This window comes from Papio anubis, chromosome 5, assembly GCF_008728515.1.
Source record: "Papio anubis isolate 15944 chromosome 5, Panubis1.0, whole genome shotgun sequence".
Classification (NCBI taxonomy): Eukaryota; Metazoa; Chordata; class Mammalia; order Primates; family Cercopithecidae; genus Papio; species Papio anubis.
This window is the reverse complement of record NC_044980.1, coordinates 103,969,380-103,988,290: the sequence shown is the minus strand read 5'-3', so window position 1 is coordinate 103,988,290 and position 18,911 is coordinate 103,969,380. Positions and strand designations below refer to the sequence as shown.

At 33.3% G+C, this 18,911-nt stretch overlaps 1 protein-coding gene across 1 annotated transcript in view; it reads right to left on the bottom strand.

The window, feature by feature from the left end:
* WDR36 (WD repeat domain 36) overlaps window positions 1-18,911 on the bottom strand; it is a 37,841-nt gene that overhangs the window by 3,848 nt on the left and 15,082 nt on the right. Inside the window, exons 12-22 of the mRNA XM_003899986.5 lie at window positions 18,718-18,863; window positions 15,871-15,985; window positions 15,224-15,389; window positions 14,899-15,007; window positions 13,056-13,135; window positions 7,091-7,198; window positions 5,589-5,686; window positions 5,044-5,189; window positions 2,251-2,370; window positions 1,986-2,067; window positions 396-583 (exon numbers count right to left, since the gene is read on the bottom strand). Coding sequence (XP_003900035.4) covers window positions 396-583; window positions 1,986-2,067; window positions 2,251-2,370; window positions 5,044-5,189; window positions 5,589-5,686; window positions 7,091-7,198; window positions 13,056-13,135; window positions 14,899-15,007; window positions 15,224-15,389; window positions 15,871-15,985; window positions 18,718-18,863 — 1,358 coding nt within the window. The remainder of the gene's footprint in view (window positions 1-395; window positions 584-1,985; window positions 2,068-2,250; window positions 2,371-5,043; window positions 5,190-5,588; window positions 5,687-7,090; window positions 7,199-13,055; window positions 13,136-14,898; window positions 15,008-15,223; window positions 15,390-15,870; window positions 15,986-18,717; window positions 18,864-18,911) is intronic.

Here is an 18,911-nt window from a genome sequence, read left to right as displayed (position 1 = left end):
AAAATGTAACTAACCACTAAAAAAAGAAAAGTTAATGGTTCAGCACATTGGATCAAGCAGATAGCATAAAAATGTCAGGGGGTAAAGTCAAAATTGCTGTGCAGTTGAGTAAAAAAAGAAAACAAGACTCCTAAGCTGCACTGTCCAGTTGTCTAATGTGGTAGTCACTAGCCACATGTGGTTAAATTTAAATTAATTAAAATTCTATAAAATTAAAAATTCTGTCTCTTGATCACACTGTCTACATTTCAAGGATTCAGTAGCTACATGTGGCAAGTGGCTATGATATTGGAAAGGATGGATATAGAATATGCCCATCTTTGCAGAAAGTTCTATTAGATAGCACTGCCACAGAAGAAGACAAGTTGGGCAGTACTGTCTTACATTAGACTTACCTTTAGAAACAATGCAAGGTATGCCTGGGCTAACTCGAAATCACGCTTTCTGTCCAACATCATCCCAATCATTTTCAAGAAGCTCTGCATAACTTCTACAGACCCACCACAATCAGGAGACAAGCTTCGCAGCTCTGTTTCAATTCCTGATGGGCCTGATTCTTTCAGAAGGTTGAGAGCAGTGTCATCTGCATTAAATTTTATTCCAGTTATGACTTGATTATAATCATTTAACTTAGAAAACTACAGTTTTCCTTTTATACCCCAAATAGGATATATTTAAATGGTACAGGAAATTCTTCCTGTGGGTTAACTTTTTCATATTATGTAGAATAAAACCCAAAATAATTGAAAATCAATACAAATAATGACAGCAATATAAGAGAAAGTACTCAAAACACATTGTTTCTGTAATTTAAACCTTTTTCCTGTTAATAAAGAAAATCTAATGCCTCGCAACACTTTAGAATTTTAAAAGCTCGTATATCTTCTCTCAGAGTAAATCCTAATCAAGAAGGCTATGAAGATACATACAAAAGTATTAATAGCGGTTAGCATTGGGAATCCGACGAGGTAAAATAATTTTTTTTTATTGTTATAAAGTTATAAACGTACATAATCATTAGGAAATATATTACTAACAATAAAGAATATATAAAATTGGAGGGGGAAGACCCCATCCCTTATTCTTACCTAGCCCAAACCTACTTCTTTTCTCTAGAAGTATTGTTTCATATGCGCCCTAGGAAAACATACTCAATACACTTACAGCTATTTTTATGAGTCACTTGAGAATTGCAATGACTATGCTTTAGCTTTCTGAAAAAGAATATCACCAATGACAAAAGTCTAATCACTTTTGGATCCTTCAGTATATAGTAAACAACAGTGTTTTTATTTCTTTGTCTCCCCATAAACATAACAAGTCATTTACAAGGGCTCATCAGTATCATTCTTTGACTTTTGCTAATGTGGACTCAAGTAATCTTGGTATGAAAACAAAAGCATTTGAATCAAAACAAGAGGATAAGTTAAAATTATTAGGAGAGTAACTAGGATTTTTTAAATGATTACAGTTCTTATGGCTAATCACTATTAGCTACAGACTGTAGCCTTCAAAATTTAAATATATTAACACAACAGATAGATTAAAACATTTCCTTTTTAATAAAATAATTTGGGAATATATGAAATTACCTAAGCAGTCTGCTGAATTACAAATTATAAATAAAAACAAAAGACTTGCAAATTACTTGCTATAAAAATGATAAAACTTTTACATTTAATTCACATCAAGAAGGATCTCCTTATTATAAATGTAGTCAATAAATATGTCTATCTCCAAACAACAAAAAATAAATTAGATATATGAAAAATCTTCAACAGATTTTTATAATATCAATACCATTTGATCTTAGTGGGCTTATTTAATATAAATGCTAAAATTATTTAAAATTAAAACCAAAATTTCAATCCTTTTGATTTTTACTATCTTAACTACTGAGAACTCTGATATTTCCTTCAATTTCTCCTCATATAAAGTAAAATAAGCTAAAGATATTTGTTAAAATATTTTATAATTCAACTTACACTTATTATTTACCAGTCCTTCTTCAAGTTTCAAGCAGAAATCTGATTTTTGAGCCAAAACTCCAAGATTTACCACTTTAGACTTAAACAAAAACAAATACACATTATTCAAATAATACAAGTATCACCCAAAAATGCATAGTTTGTAATTAAAAGGTATCATTAATTTACCCTATATCTGTAAAACTAGGTCTTGGTAAAGAGGTACACAAAACACATACAAACATAAACCGATATACTTAGAATGTTCTAATTTGTTTTTTACCTGCTGGGGATCATTATTTTGTTCAGGTGCAGCATATCTGGGTACAAGGCCAGGAATTGTTGGAATGAAAAATGGTGCTGATTTGGGTACTTTGGGTGGTTCCTTTGGTTTATTCTTTTTCTGATTAAGAGAAAATGAGAAAGAAAAATAGGAATTACCTGCCAACAGTTTCTAATATTTAATTTCAAATCAATTTTAAAACAAATACCACGAAGTAAAAGAGGAATGAAACTCTTTCACATAAGAATGTTAAAATACGATCTCTTTTGACCAATACCACAGCTATCCTTAACCTGGGTTTCCCAATGCAGATCTCTAGCACCCTTGCTGGTAAGGCAGAAAAAAAGTGACAGGGCACAGGAGAAGTTCTAAGACAAACATAGCTCATTTTCCTGAAATATGAATATTTACATGAAGATATAACAGTTAAGTAATTTTAAATTTCTTTTTGTATTAAGTACAAACTCTTTCACAAAACAGGATGAAAAGCAAAATTTACATAAATGCTTAATACAAAAGGGTTTCTTAAATTACTTTTCTCCAAAGAAACTTTGGAGACAGAAGCAGACTGACATTATAAGTAATTTGATAATCTTTCAAAGTACAGCTCTAATTCTTCTATTTTGTTGGAATTTTAATTTTTCCTTAGTACTCTGTGCTTTTAAAATGCAAGAAAACACGATTGCTGGTTTATAAGTATTTCAAATGCTAGTAAAATTATATTAGGAAAAACTCTACTGGAATTTCCACTGAAAGAATTTTGTTTTGGTAAGTACATTGCTACATATCAGTATCTCAGGAATATTTTTTTTTTTTTTTTTTTGAGATGGAGTTTCACTCCTTTGCCCAGGCTGGAGTGCAGTGGCGTGATCTCAGCTCACTACAACCTCTGTCTCCTGGGTTCAAGCAGTTCTCCTGCCTCAGCCTCCAGAACAGCTGGGATTACAGGCGCATACCAACATGCCTGGCTAATTTTTGAATTTATAGTAGAGATGGGGTTTCAACATGTTGGCCAGGCTGGTCTCGAACTCCTGACCTTAAATGATCACCCGCCTCAGCCTCCCAAAACAGTGTGATTACAGGCATGCACCACCATGCCCCACCTCTCAGGAACATTTGATGAAAGTGCCTAATAAAGAAGTCTCACAATTTCACCTCACATTATTCTTCCATTCTTTAGGAGCTATGCAGCCCTAGAGAGACTTTCTATTCCAAAGTGAAGCCATGGTATAAAAGAAAATGATCACATGAACACAGGACAAAGCACTGCCAACTGTAGCGTAAGCAGAGCCCTTTAGGATGGTGGAGACTGTTATGAGTCACAGTTACCATTCTAACTCACCATTCTTGAGTTAGAAAGGGGACAGTCACTGATTTGTTAAAACCATAAGGCTTTGAAGGAACTCCATAGTGCCCTGCAAATTATCTAGTCTTATAAAGAAAAGCAAAAATAGAAGTTATCCACAGGACAAATGTAAACCATAGTCTTGGTACATTCTCTTCTTTTATTCAGCAGAAAATAAAAATATTAGAGGTTTTAACATATTCCCATCATAAAGATAATCCACTCATGTTTTGATATATGATTTTATGCAGTACAAACTATATCTTAGTGAGGACCACAGTAGCCCCAAAACTCTGTTCAATTAGTTCAGCATTATTCTGATTGCTCCCCTCACACTAATCCATTTGTACTTATTAATGCCTTGCATTTGAACTATTTCATAAAGTACTCCCTTTAAAGCTGACAGTGTGGACAGCATGATGAAGAGATTCCATACCATGCCCATGCTCCTAGACAGCACACCTTTATGTTGATGACTAATCTCTCAAAAAGCTGGCAAATAAAAAGAAGCAATTTTAACTTCTGTGAGGAAATGTAATGTGAAAACTTCTCTTTCCTTACCCAAGACACACATTTCTTTTCTTGTGTTATTAGTTACAAGGATAATTACATCTTATTAGTTACTTATGTCGGTGTTCCTTAAACTTTTTACCACAGCCCATATTGTGACTTAAGTACACCTAACAGATCTAGTGTATGTGTATGTCTAACCAACTCAAGTTTCACCAAACAATACTTGCATTCATGATCAAAAGGTAACCTGAAATTTTTCACTCTATTGTATTCTTTTCAGTAGTTTTTGCTACTGACTAGTGGGGAGTCATAAAACATACTCTAAAAAAATACTAATCGATACCATAATTGTCCATTTTTCATGCAGAATCATAAATTCCTCAAGGACAAGGGGGCTGTTTTTTCTTCACCACCATACTCTCCAGGTACATTATTTAGTACCTAGTTCATGTTAACTTACGTACCTGGCCCTGACACAGCAAGTTCTAAAAATCTTTCAGTAGTTGACAGGGTGTGGTGTGACATAAGGGGTTAACTTAATAAAATGAAAGCCTAGTGGAATTTCTTCAGTCCTCAAATGCCTAGCAGTAGAAATACATTATAACAGCTATAGTTGTTCCCGCTCATTTCAGAAACTTATATAAAAGTGATGAGGCTGGATTTTAAAAGATCAGTTTCCAATAGCTCTGTAGTTACAGGATGAACTTTTGCCACATCCAAATGTCTGCTGAGTGTTCTCAAAGTTGACATATATATGAGTATCTTGTGATAATCACACCATATTAAACAATATTTGATTAAATGGCATTGTCAGTGTTATCTTACACATTAATTGCTCTTCTAATGCCCTCAAGTAGGAGCAGTTCTCTCTGCTTAAAAAAATAAAAATGCTTCTGGATGCATGCTTAGGGTCTATTAAGTGTATTAATTATTACCTTAATAACATCAAGATTAAGAAGGTTTTTCCATCGTGATTCAGGAAGAAGTGAAAGAGTCACCAATTGCTCATTCAACTGTTCTGGCGAATCATACTCTATCATTTCATCACTTGGTTCTACTGTTTCTTCTGATACTTCTACATCTTAAAAAATTTTTTCAGGTAAAACAAAAGATTTTTATCATATAAAAGCAACTTAATTCATTTCAAATCCATCTGTATTTCATAACATGTTCACTTAATGCAGCCTTGTAAACTGTTCATTTATTTCATTTCCTTATCCCTGTCTTTTTCTTATTTTATCATAACTAAAACTCCCATCACTAGACCCAAAACACCTGTTTCACTGGTATACTATTTGATAGCTTATCAATACCACATCAATTATATTTTTGCCTAAATTCATGAAGTCATTCAAAGTCTTTTATATCAGTTAAAAAACACTTGGATTGAATGCACTAAACTTTGCCTTTGGTAGCAGTATCTCCTATATTAGGTTTATAATATTGCACCTCAAAAATTGCTTTGCAATTTTGTAATTACCTTGGGTTTGACAAGTACCAGGAAGCATTACTACTGAAGGGACATAATCTGCAGGAAGTGGCCGTAATGAAACAACTGAATACAGGGAAATATTGGACCTGAAAAATCAAAACATAAGTAATATTTTAAAAACTATAAAAAGTTTCTTCAGAGAAACACTCTACAATATTGAATTTAACTACAGACTTTTATTAGTTAAAAAAAGACCTCAAAGATAGATTGTATCAATTTAAAAACCCCTTGACTTACATCATAGATGCCATCATAACAAAGTTGTGTAAATATATTATTGAGTCTCTTTCCTGACGTAGTACAAAAACATATTAAAGATAGACCAGTAGCAGATAATACTTTTATAAGGTAAAATAACTTTCATATATTGTTTTGACATATATCAACCTTTATTTAAGTAAATTATAACAGAAGGAAAGATGAACTCAGAGAGTAAGTCAGAATGCGAATATGCTGAGCATATTCTTGCTCTGCATATTCTTGCGGTTGCTGAAAGGTCACAGATTCTCCTTCTCTAGAATGGCCCTCTAAGTAGCCATATTTCTGCCTCTCAGCCTGCACCCTGGCCATGGATGACTAATCAGGATGTAGATACCAGTCCCAAAGAAGGGGACAGGTTCTTTTTCCCACAGTTTATGAATCTGTAATAGAAAATAAAAATTGAGAATCTCAGGTTTCAAGTTATTAATAGCAGTACTTTATAGAGAGGGGCCATACTCCTGCTGTGAGTGCTCACAGCTATTCTTTTCTGAATTGTTGAAGCCTCATGGATTCTAAGATACTCCATTTTACAAATTAAGGTGAACAGGGTCTATTTCTATTATATATTAAAATTCCTTTTGTATCTTCAAATGTAATTACAACATTTTATCATTAATTTTTTTAAAAAATCAATTTTTTCTTTTACCCAATAGATGTATAAAGTTAGGAAAGAAACAAAATTTTTCTAAACCCAGGTGATGTTCTATTTATTATGAGCAATCATAGTCCCTTACAGGTTCATCAAAATTTGAAGATCACATAAGTATCTTTACACAGTTACGAAAAGTCATGCAAACAGAATAAATCTCTCAGAAAGTATTCTGCTTATACTTATGCCTTATTTTATAGACAAACTAGGCTGAGGTTCAGAAGTGATTGGCCAAGGTCAAAAAGTAGTTGTGGGATACTGGCAGGAAAACCATGGCATGACTGGGGACTCCTTTTCCTAAACTTTTAGAACTCACTTATTCTTTCCGCAAATAAAAGCCAAATATGATAACAGATAAAAATCAATCACGTGGTTTGGAATACATACTGAAGCAAAGCTGTCTACATTATCGAGCAGACGTTGAATCAATCACAGACTTACAGTGAATTAAATCTATGTTAACTTGTGACATTTCCATTTAATAAATTTAAAAACAGCCTAAATGACAATTTTAGTGACTCTAACTCTCTGACAATACAATCTTCTTCATCCCCAAACAGAACCATATGAAAGAACTTACCATAGAAAAATTCCAAGGTGGTCCACATGGGAAGTTGCCAGAAAGTCTCCAGTAGGAGACATAGAAACATTGAGAGGAGCTGAGTCCAACAAAAAGCAGTCTATAAGGCTACAGAAATAATTAACATGTTAAAAGTATTTGAACTCTACCAAAAAGGATAAAATTCACAAAAACATTTTTGCCAAAAAGACAAGGGATAAGAGATGCAGAAAATGTTTTTTTTTTCTTAAATCACCAGCATCGATCAGAAAGTCACCACTAATAAATAGCTTTGTTAACTAAGTTACTATGTGAAAATAATCTCACTTAATGAGAAAGACAACATTCACTAGACTAACTAACTGGAGAAGCAGTTTCAACAACAGGGAGGAAGCAGGAGGAAATCTTTTTTTCTCGAATACTAAATTTTGGTAGACTGACCTGGAGACAATTCTAAAGACATAACATTTAAAATAAATCTAATTATTGGTATTCTATTGTTACTTCAGTGAAACTAATGAAAAGCTTAGGCAAAAGGAGAAAGTAATATAACAAAATGGATGTAAATAAGAATGCTAATTTTAAAAAAAAGCTTTTCAGCAACTGTACCTGTTTTTGAAATAAGTAATTATGCTATACATGAAACACATGAAAATTCAGTCTCTAGAGAAGAACCATAAAGCAATTTATGGAAACTAGCCCCACAGCTTTAAACTGCTGAAGGGATTTACAAGTTGGGGTGAAAGGGAGAGTAACTACAAACCAGGTAGAAGACTCAGAACAGGCTTCACAGAGAACACTTATGTTTGAGAGGAGCTTTACAAATGGACAGGATTTCAATGGATATTGGTGTCTAGTAGAGAAAGCACTTCCTGGCTAAGAGAAAGGTGGTGGATAAGGCAAGGGAAAATACAATTGTGTAAAGTGAGGAGTGCAGTTTGGTAGGACCATTAAGCATAAGCATAAGGCTGCATACAATGTCTTATATACCAAACACCTGAGTTTGTTTCAGTCTTATAATTGATGGAAAGTCATTAATCACTTAAGAGGAGATAGTGGCATAATCTTCATTTACATAGAAAACTTGCCATAAGAATGCAGAATATATTTGAACAGAGAGAATGGTGACAGTATGGTAGTAATCATTTAACAATCAAAAAAATAACCAGGATGGTGGTAGCAGGAAGTGAAAAGAGGTAGATTTAAGAAGCAAAGAGAAAGGCCTACACTCATCTGAATCCTGCTGAAACACTCCTTAGGCTTGCTAAAAGTGAGAACAGCTTTAAGGAGAGTATAGCGGTTTTTAATTACAGCTTTTCTGAAGCCAATATATTATCCATAGGAAGGTACACACAAATGACTCAAGTTCCAGATGTACATTAATACAAATTATTTCAAGAACAAGATTAACACTTTTTTAGTGCTCTGTGTGAGGAAGTATCCTCAGCACTTGAGTGTGCTAACTAATCGAATCTTCACAAACCCTATAAGGCAGATCCGTCCTTACCATACAGTCCAGAAAACTGAGGTCCAGTAGGATTTGAAAACTCGCTCAAGGTAGAAAGCAATTGGGTCAGGATTTTCACCCAAGCAGTTCTACCCAATTTATATTGTTAGCCAATATAAATTATAGTAAAGCTACTACTGAAACTAAAACACAAAAAGAGGGCAATAGCTTACAAACACCCAGAGTATGCCTACATTGGTGATTCATGGGACACACACTGTGAGCAGCTCAAATGTAAATGAAGACTGTCCAGTGTGAGACATTAAGTTGCTTGCCCATGGTAAAACGCCTCTCTCAATTTGCTGAAAGAGTCAATAAAAATATAAACCTTAAACAATGAATGCAAGATGGAAAGAAAAGACAACAATTAGAAGCACCGGAAACAAACACACACACATCAAAGTGTGTTCAGGAAAACGACTGCTGTTTAACTGTCCATTATGGGGAAGGAAGCAATAACTTGTCTGATTTCTCTTCAAGTCTGTTTTGAAAGCTCACAAGAATGGCTTTTATTGGGAATCAAGGGAACTGGGGAGAAGAAAACATTTGCGAAGCACTTATTCTACGCCATAGACTATTAAATTATTTATGTTAAGTCACTTAACCCAAACAATCCACAGATGAAGATATTATCCTAACACATACAAAGATTAAACCTAAAACATGGCAATTTCAAATCTTAAGGTATTTCCTTTGTCTGAATATTACTCATCAAAAGTTTACATATGTGAAGGGTAAAACCTCCTAACATGTTTAGGAACTATCTGTTAAAAAGAAAGCTTACTGCTTGAGCAAACTTATTTTACTTCATACTATAATTATCTTGTCAACTTCATTGTGTAACTTCATTTCCACAGCTGTGGTGTGTAGGTAGATGAGACTTCCATTATATAAAACCACCAAATTGAGGAAGGTGGTTTCCACATACACAGCTATTCTACACTGCCACATTAGTTCATAAAACATAAATGCACAGGCTCATCCCAGACCTAAAACTACCATATAGTTTCACGCTAATGTTAAAAAATAAGTCGCAGGTACTTATAATTTTTTCTCAAAGAATATTAATACAATTCCTATTCTAAGGGATCAGATTTACAAGATTTGAGCCCTGCATAACCATTCAGAAGGTTGTTTCTGATTATTATTCTGAGCAAATGGAGACTGCTTCCATATGTTCTATTTCCAAAGTGCTAAAATCACCTTCCACAGAAATCTTTAAGGAGTAGAAGGGGATGTTTCTGCCTCAGTGAGAAATTCAAAACAATGTCTATTCCAATTCTTCTCACGTAATGCTCCTCAGGAAGTAGTAGGGGTTGGGTGAGACAGAACAAATGAAAAGTTCTATTCAGATTATTTAATTTTATGTATTTCTCACCCCTCAAAAAATGCAATCTGGGCCAGGCACGGTGGCTCACGGCTGTAATCCCAGCACTTTGGGAGGCCGAGGTGGGTGGATCACTTGAGGTCAGGAGTTTGAGATCAGCCTGGTCACATGGTGAAACCCCAACTCCATTAAAAAAAAAAAAAAAAAAAAAAAACCTTTAGCCGGGCATGGTGGCACATGCCTGTGGTCATAGCTGCTCAGGAAGCTGAGGCAGGAGAATTGCTTGAACCTGGGAGATGGAGGTTGCACTGTCTAGCCTGGGCAACAGAGCAAGACTTCGTCTCGGGAAAAAAAAAAAAAAGAATTCAATCCGAATTTCTATTAGATCAAAAACAACCAGACATAAAAGGTGGTGGTAGTGGTAGAGGAATGATAACTTCAGAGACAAAAAATTTCAACTCAGTTCCTATGAAAATTTTACAAACATAACAAATATTTCAGCACTTTAAAAAAACTTTACAAGAAAGTTTAACACCCATGCAATTTGTTTCAGATAGGCACAATTCCAGATGGATATACCTGTATGTTAATACACTCAAAGGTTTACTCATAGATAGCTTCACTTTCCAGGCTATGTAATGTGTTTTCATTATTCAAATTATTTAATTAAAAGAAGAACTAGTAATTTCCAAAGGCTGTCACACTAATTATGTTTTTTTTCAACAAAATCAGTTCATACTTAAAACGAGACAAACACAGTCTGAGCAAAGATGATAACATAACTGTTAAGAAACCTTTCTTTCTCCTGTGCTTATTTTGTGCTCTGTCATTTATAAACTATGTCGCCTTGGGCAAATCACTTAATTTCTCAAATAGCCTCCACTTCCTCATTTTTGAAATGGGACTAATAACAGTAATAGTACCTACAACTTGTTAGGATATGAAAAATAAAAGCATATACAGTGCCTAGCAGCACATTGTAAATCTTAGCTTAGTTGCTACTAAGCAGCAGCAGTTGCTGGATAGTTATTCCAGCTCTCTCATTTGGTCCACTTCAAATGTTAACCAAAAACTTTTTTCTTTAATAAAAATATACTTTTCTCCAATCAATTTAGATTTTATTACATTTCCTTTTAACAATTCGATGTGGTCACTTCTTGCTCTTGTGCTACACCCAGCTTCATGCCTCTCTATTCACTTAAAATTGCCTATGTTCACCTAAAAATAAAGATACTAGAACTGAAAAGCTATCAGATTTGAATCTGTTCAACTTTTTACTGATATAATAAATTCAGCAAAAGGCTAATGCTGAGTCAAAGGTTAGTGGCTCTGAATGCTACTTTCGGATCCTAATTTTTCCATTCCAAAGACAAATTTACCACTTAAAATACATTGCCACTTTACTACTACTGAATAATCTCTCCCACTAATATAAACTATTAAAAAGGAAAATGAAAAAGGCATTATGCCAACTCTACTATTTATACAACTTTCTTATTTTAAAGCAATTCAAATTATATAACATTAACTTTTAGAAAATAGCAACAGCCTAAGAAGTGACAGACCACTAATATTTCTAATAGTGTCTTTAACAAAATTTTTTTTAATTAAAGAAATACCAACTTTTAGTGAACTTTCTGAAGTCAAAGGAGGATATGGTCAATAAATTAGATTTTGCTTCACTCTATTTTAAGTGAAAGAGACACACCTGTGGACAAAGGTCCCTGGTTATTAAAGCTGGATCCACTAGTGACAATCGTTAGCTGTGCTTATAAATCCAGTGTATACACAAGATGGGTAGGTATGCCTCAGGCCTGTTTCAAAGTTGAAGGGAACTGAGGACGTCAGAGTTTTTCCCTCCTAAAGGTCAAACTGTTTTCATATATGAGCTTATTCAATTCCTGAGTAGGAAGAGGAAGTGAACAGAGCTTAATTTAGGAATATTTTAGATTAAAAAGTACCACCTTCCTTCTCATTTTTCTCACCTATCTTTCTCTAATGGCATGTTACTGTTAAATTAGATGTTTTGCTATTCCCATAATTCTTCCTTTCTTCATAGTCATCTAAGCAATCCTATGTTAAATGATATGATTTTAAATGGTATCTATACCTACTTAATTTTTAACAATAAAGCCCACACACATTCTGTATGTCTCCTCTGTTCATATGATTTACAGAATTGGTTGTTTTCTCTTTAAAGTCCGGGATTAGTGGCAAATTTCAACCCATGAAATAGATTTCTGAACATTTGTCAGGTTTTAACCAAATCCGAAGACATACATTTTTACCACTTTAAGATATTGTTTGAATGTCCCCTCCAAAACTCATGTTTACACTTAATCCCCAATGTCACGGTATTGAGAGGGAGTGCCTTTAAGAAGTGATTGGATCATGAGGACTCTGTCCTCATTAACAGATAAACCCATTCATGGATTAAGGGATTATCATGAAAGGGAAACTGGTGGCTTTATAAGAAGAGGAAGACAGACTCAAGCACGCTCAGCCCCCTTACTCTGTGATACCCCATACCACCTTGCGACTCTTCGGAGAGTCTCCACTAGCAAAAAGGCTCTCACCAGATACGGCCCCTTGACCCGGGGCTTCTCAATCCCCCAACGTGTAAGAAATAAACTTCTTTTCTTTAGAAATAACCGAGTTTCAATATTCTGTTATAAGCAACACAAAAAGGACTAAGACTATCTAAAATGCCTTCTTTTAAGAATGACATCAGAGAAACAGAAGAGACACACAAAAAGGAAAAGTTAAGGGGTTTGACCTTTTAACTAAATTCAGCATGAACTAAACAAACTCAAAATAAAAGTTTGCCATCTTAAAGTCTGAGCTTTATTTTGGAGAATCAAAAAGGCCAAATGAGCTTTCTTAAGGTTTAGGCAACTTGCTTCTGTATCTCAATTTTGCAGGATGAGAAAATCTAAGTAAGATTTCATTTTTCTACTACGTTTCATGACACTACTACCTGCTGTTTAGTTATCAAAAACACTCCAAGGATACAATATAGTCATGTCAGAAAAATCTCCAAATATAGTCACATTGACAAAGCATATAACCCATTAACTATAGGTAAAAGTCACATGTGAAGAAAATAACTTAGAAATCTTATAGAGGTTAGGGATTTAGAAATATAAACTTACCACCCAGAAGGAAGGTCCCAAGTCCTAATAGAGCAATCCATTGCAGCACTTATTAACCAACGACCATCAGGACTAAAAGCCTTTAAATTAAAAAATATATATATACACACAAAAAAATATATGTAAATATATATGAATATATTTGTATGTATGTGTATGTATATATAGTTAACACCTTAAAGAATGTAATAAATGAAAAGATAATGCAGGCTTCATAAAAAAATTAATTTGACTAACATTAAAACAAAAGAAAATACCACTTCCTAAATACCACTGATTTGGAATCTGGATAAAGATGAGACTTTTAAATGAATTATTAAAAGTTAAAAAAGTTAAGTGTACTGCATTAATTTTCAAATCATAATCTTTATTTATAGACTATGTTTATGTGTGTGATAAGGGCTTGCTTTTCTTGAAGCCTAAGTTAAAAATCTTTTCTCTTTTAATAATGCTTTATTTCTAAACAAATTATAATCAGATTTTCAAAATAAATTTAAATAAACTACTTATGCCACCTATTATTTTTTCTAGCTATGAAAATGGATAAATAATAGATCTCCTTGCCTGTAGTACCTAAGGGTTGTGAGGCACAAATCAGATTACAGGTGAAAGGTGACCCAAAAGGAAAAACTTTACAGTCTACAGTTGTAGTAGATTGTTCATCCAGCAGTTTAAATTAGTAGATGATACCGGGATACATAAATGTTAATTTGTTCATCAGGCTGCAGTAATATAATGGGAACTCAAATCTCAAGTTACAGATAGATCAATTTACAGAAGGGCGGTACAGATAGTAAAGGATGGGAAAGAATGATTCTGACAGGTAAAGTCATGTTATAAATGCTCACAGATTTAACTAACGGGAGTACCTTATTACTTAGCAAGGAAACTCGAGATACGCAAGTTGAAAGCAAGGTTTGAAAAAGAAATAGGAAGAGCAAGTTGATACTGACAGATGTCTGCAAAAGAGCCATTTCAGCACAATTAACCCAATCCCATCCTCGTTTCTACAGATGCTGTCAAAACAAATTCCGTTGATGTGTAATTTTGCCAACCTCCTATCTGCAGAACACAATGTCCTGACCAGGTTTTTTTCCTTCAATTTTTAAGGAAAGGAGTAAATTCTGATTTTTGGTGTGAGAACTAGTAAATGTAGCTGTTGGGTTTGTCACTAAGTATTAAGATTTTATTTTTATTTTACTTTTTCTGTTTTCAAGCAAATCAAGGTATCTGCAATAGATGAAAAATGATACCATATACTTAATATGGTCCTCAAGTGACAAATTTATTTTAAAAGTACTTTTTAATTAAACACGCTTTTTAAACTAGTTGACTTCTTTCCATCATACATCCCATTATAAGAATATAATAGTAAACTTAAGCATATTTTTATTAATTAAACCCTTTCAGAGTTAAGATATATAAACTCTAAAAATAGCACTAAAGTAAAATAAACCAGATACCAGGTATTCCAGGCAAATGGCTTCCTACTATTAATTCATTCCATACACAGTAAAACAGAAATGAGTTCTCCCAGCCTATTTTAATATTAAGAATGACATATATGCCAATGGATCATTCATTCTCTAAAGTATAATTTGGCCTTGTTTAGAGTTAATGAAAAAAAAAGATGAGCTCTAAAACTTACATTTCAATTTGATGGCATCAACTCCCTGAAAAATATTAACTTTCAATTCAAAATTTTCCTTTAAAATCTTTGAAAAACAGCCTGCAAATTAAAATAGATGACCACCTCATATAATGATTTTAAGGCTATTAAAGGATAACACCCCCCAATAAAAGTAGAAATGAGTAAAGTTTTATCAGTTAGAGTTTGTTTTACCATGTCATTTATTTGGCCTTGGTGTCCAGAAAACTCTCTGACAATCTTCCTAGTTTCTATGTCCAGAACACTAATGGAGAAGTCATCCAAGGCGAGTCCCAGAATGCCACTAGCAAGATAAATGCACCAGTTTTAATAAACAAAAAACCCTTAAACTAAAGTCTCACATCCACTTGAATTTGGTTAAATCAAATACACTTTGGGAGAAATTAAGCCAAATGTTGTTCTTTACTAAATCGTCTGATTTTTCCCACTTGGTAACTTGTGACTTTATAACTTTTACCGAAAGAATCAAAGAGAAAATCCATTATCATTAAAAGTTTACCTGTCTCTATGTAGCAACATGATATTTGGAGATGAACTGAGGCTCACAGAATGAATTAAAATTTTGTTTTTAAAGTTCCAGAATTTGAGTAATCCTTCACTACCAGTTGTAACTGTCAACTGGTTTAATCCATCCACTGCGACGCCTCTAACAGATCCCTTGTGAGCTGTAAGGTAGATGTCAAAAGAAAAAAAATCAGAATTGGCAATGTTTCTTTCTGAACAATACACACAGTGATTCCTTCATTCAAATATATAAGCTGCCACTTAAATATCCTTTAAAATCTTGAAATAAATCTGGATTTTAGGGGTGTAAGAAGATTCTTAATTATTAATATTGTTCGAGTAAAAAAACAGAAATCAGATCGATACAACATAGGTTTGAAAAGTTTGTTAAGATTTTCTGCTTAAAGGAGAGAAGATAAAAAATTAATCTGAATAATATCCACAAAACTCTTAGGTATCCATGACTTTTCTCTTTCAACATGGTCCTTATGATACAATGGCAGTCTCTGCCATATAGAGTTGATTATAATCCATCTTCAACTTTAGCAAAATGCCCAGCACTTAAAGATTATACATGCCAGCTTTTACTACTAGTCTTGTATCTACCTATATTAATTAAAAACAAAGAAAAAAAATCTATACCTTGATCCTTGCCAAAACTTCCTCGATGTATACCAGACTGCATGTTATATACATCTACAGTTCCTGATGAGAGGCCAATTACAGCAAAGTTTCCACAAGAAGTTATATCCACTGCCTTTAAGAAAAAAAACAACCCACAAATGACAAAGAAAATAACTAACATTTTTATTGCACTTTATGCTTTCCAAAGTATTTTTTATCTACTTGTTCCTTTTTATTTAAAAAAAGTATGATAAATGAATTGCTTCGTTAGTTTTTTTAAACATAAAGTAATTTTATTTGGGTGTACAAGCATACAAGCTAGATTCTATCTCCATTCTTTAAAAAGTATGAAGAATCATTATCTAAGAAAACAAAACATAACTAAGGTTAACTCAATTTAAATGTACAAAGTCAAGAGAACTATATATAGGACTAGCCTTCAATTTTTAATTTATTAACAAGGCTAAAGTCAAAACATTCCTTTTGCCTAATTTCTTTTCGTCTTGCCTTTTGTAACCGCTTCCACGGCTGACATCAAACAAAAAACGTATCATTAGTTAGAATGGCAAAGCAAAAGCCCAAAATGTTTTAATTATGACATATTAGGAAGGAAATATATAAGACACTACAGAGAAAATATTTGGTTTATAAGCAGCCTCCATAATATAAACTCATTTTAATACTTAAAATATCAATATTATGTCAATATATTTTCTCTATATTGAAAACATGAGACTGGCTACATATTTGGTCACTGCTGGAGAAATAACTGATTGCCAATGTGTGTCAGTCAGATGTCATCCACCCAAGAGATAATTCAATTTACATCTATATTGAATTTACATCTAAACAGATGACTTATACAAACTAAATAGAAAGGATTTAATGAAGGTTTATTTAACTAAGGAAAGCAACATAAAGTCTGACATACCACTGAGTCAAGACATATTTACACTGCATCACATAAATACGTTTTACATACATACATTTTTCTAAATAAAGATTTCTTTAAAAAAAAATATGTATTTCAGATAGGAAATTACTATGGTTAAAAAACATTTTATCTTCCTAAATGAAACACAAACATTAAGCTGACCTATTTTGAAAAATTCATAAATGTTTACGCTATGTTGTATAGTTATACAATTAGGAAACTAAAGGAGCTCGTACGCTGTAACCTACAAGTAATACAGGCCCTACACCGTCCTGCATTATAGTCTTTTAAGGAAGTTACTGTTTTTAGTTGGCCTGCTCCTGGCAATCTCTTCTAATTTATTCATTCTAATGTATTATCTAAGTCAAACAAAGCAAAAATAAACCCGTGAGTGTTATTTTTGAGTAACAAATCGTACTTTAGTGCACAGGCTCTCTATACTTACTTTTGCTTATTACTTATCAGTTACTGGCTTTGTTCCAGATAGCTGAGACTGTCAGACAAATGACTCAACTCCAGCCACATATCATAGTATACACACATGCTAAATGTTCTATGAGTGATCCCTATGGGCTATAAGAATAGATTCTAGAACGAATTGTCTCAGGTTAAAATCCCAGCTCTACCTCTTACTCACTACATTGATCTTAGGCATATTGCTCATAAAACCTGTTTTACTGTCCATAAAAAGCACCTAACCAATGCACCGTGCTGTAGGACTGTTGTGAGGAAAATATGAAATAATCCATGCTAGACAGAGAGCCTGGAACAAAGTAATCACACAGAAAATGTTACCTGTGATTACCACTACTATTATAACCATTACTCAAAACTATGTAGGTAAATGTCCCTAAGGGAGCATAAGATAGAATCTTTATGGTTTTGAAAATTATATAAAAACTTAAGACTGGATTTTCATACTACGGAGAACAGAATATACATACTTACGATGCCAGTTGTATAAAACAGGGTCGAATGTTGAGTTACACTTTTAATAAGCATTTTCAAAAGCAGAGGCATCTATTAAAAACTATTAGAACTAATAAACAAGTTCAGCAAGGTTACAAGATATGAGATCAATAATGTAAAAATCAATTGCATTTTGACACACTCTCAATGAACAATCCAAAAAAAAAAAAAAAAACTCTACTTCAATAACATTAAAAAGAATACTAGGAAAAATGTACCCAAAGAAGTGTAAGACTTATATACAAACAACTACAGAATATTGTTGAAAAATTAAGAAAAATCTCAATAAATGGAAAAACACCCCATGTTCATAGATCAGAGACAACACTCAAACTGATCTGCAAAATCAAAATGAGATCCCTATCAAAATTGTAGCTGCTTTTTTTTTTTGCAGAAATTGATAAGCTCATTCTAAAATCCATATGGAAATACAAGGGACCAGAAGAGCCAAAACAATCTTGAAAAAAGAACAAAAAACCTGGAGAAGTCACACTTCCTGATTTCACAACTTACCACAAGCTACCAAAATCAAGACAGTGTGGTACTGGTATAAGAACAGACATACAGACCAATGGAAGAGAATTCCGAGTCCAGAAATGAATTCTTACATAAAAGGTCAAATGACTTTCAGTAGAGGTAACAAGATCATTAACGGAGAAAGAATAGTCTTTTGAACAAATAGTGCTGGGACAACTGGATATCCACATGCGAAAAAACGAATTTGGACCCCTTTATCATACCATACACAAAAATCGATTCAGAGAGAATAAACCTAAATATAAGAGCTAAAACTAGAAAACTCTTAGAAGCCACAGGAGCAAATCTTTGTGGCCTTGGGTTACGCAGTGCTTTAAAATGTTAAACTACGTTCTTTCAATCAATATTATGATCAGAAACCTTGAGTATAACAAGATTTCCATAAGAAAGTTTTAAAGAGAAGATTTATAAACAAGCTCACTTACTGTTGCAGTTATGTCATCTTTCTTCATCTCTTTTGGCTTGAGAAAGTAAGCACCTATTGTAGATTTTTGATAATTCCAGGTTGAGCAAGATAGCTTACCTTGATGGCAAGCAATGATACCATCCCAGTCACTTTCACGAGCTTCCTCTAAAACGTAATGAAAATCATAATCAAATTACTTTTCATTCTGTTATT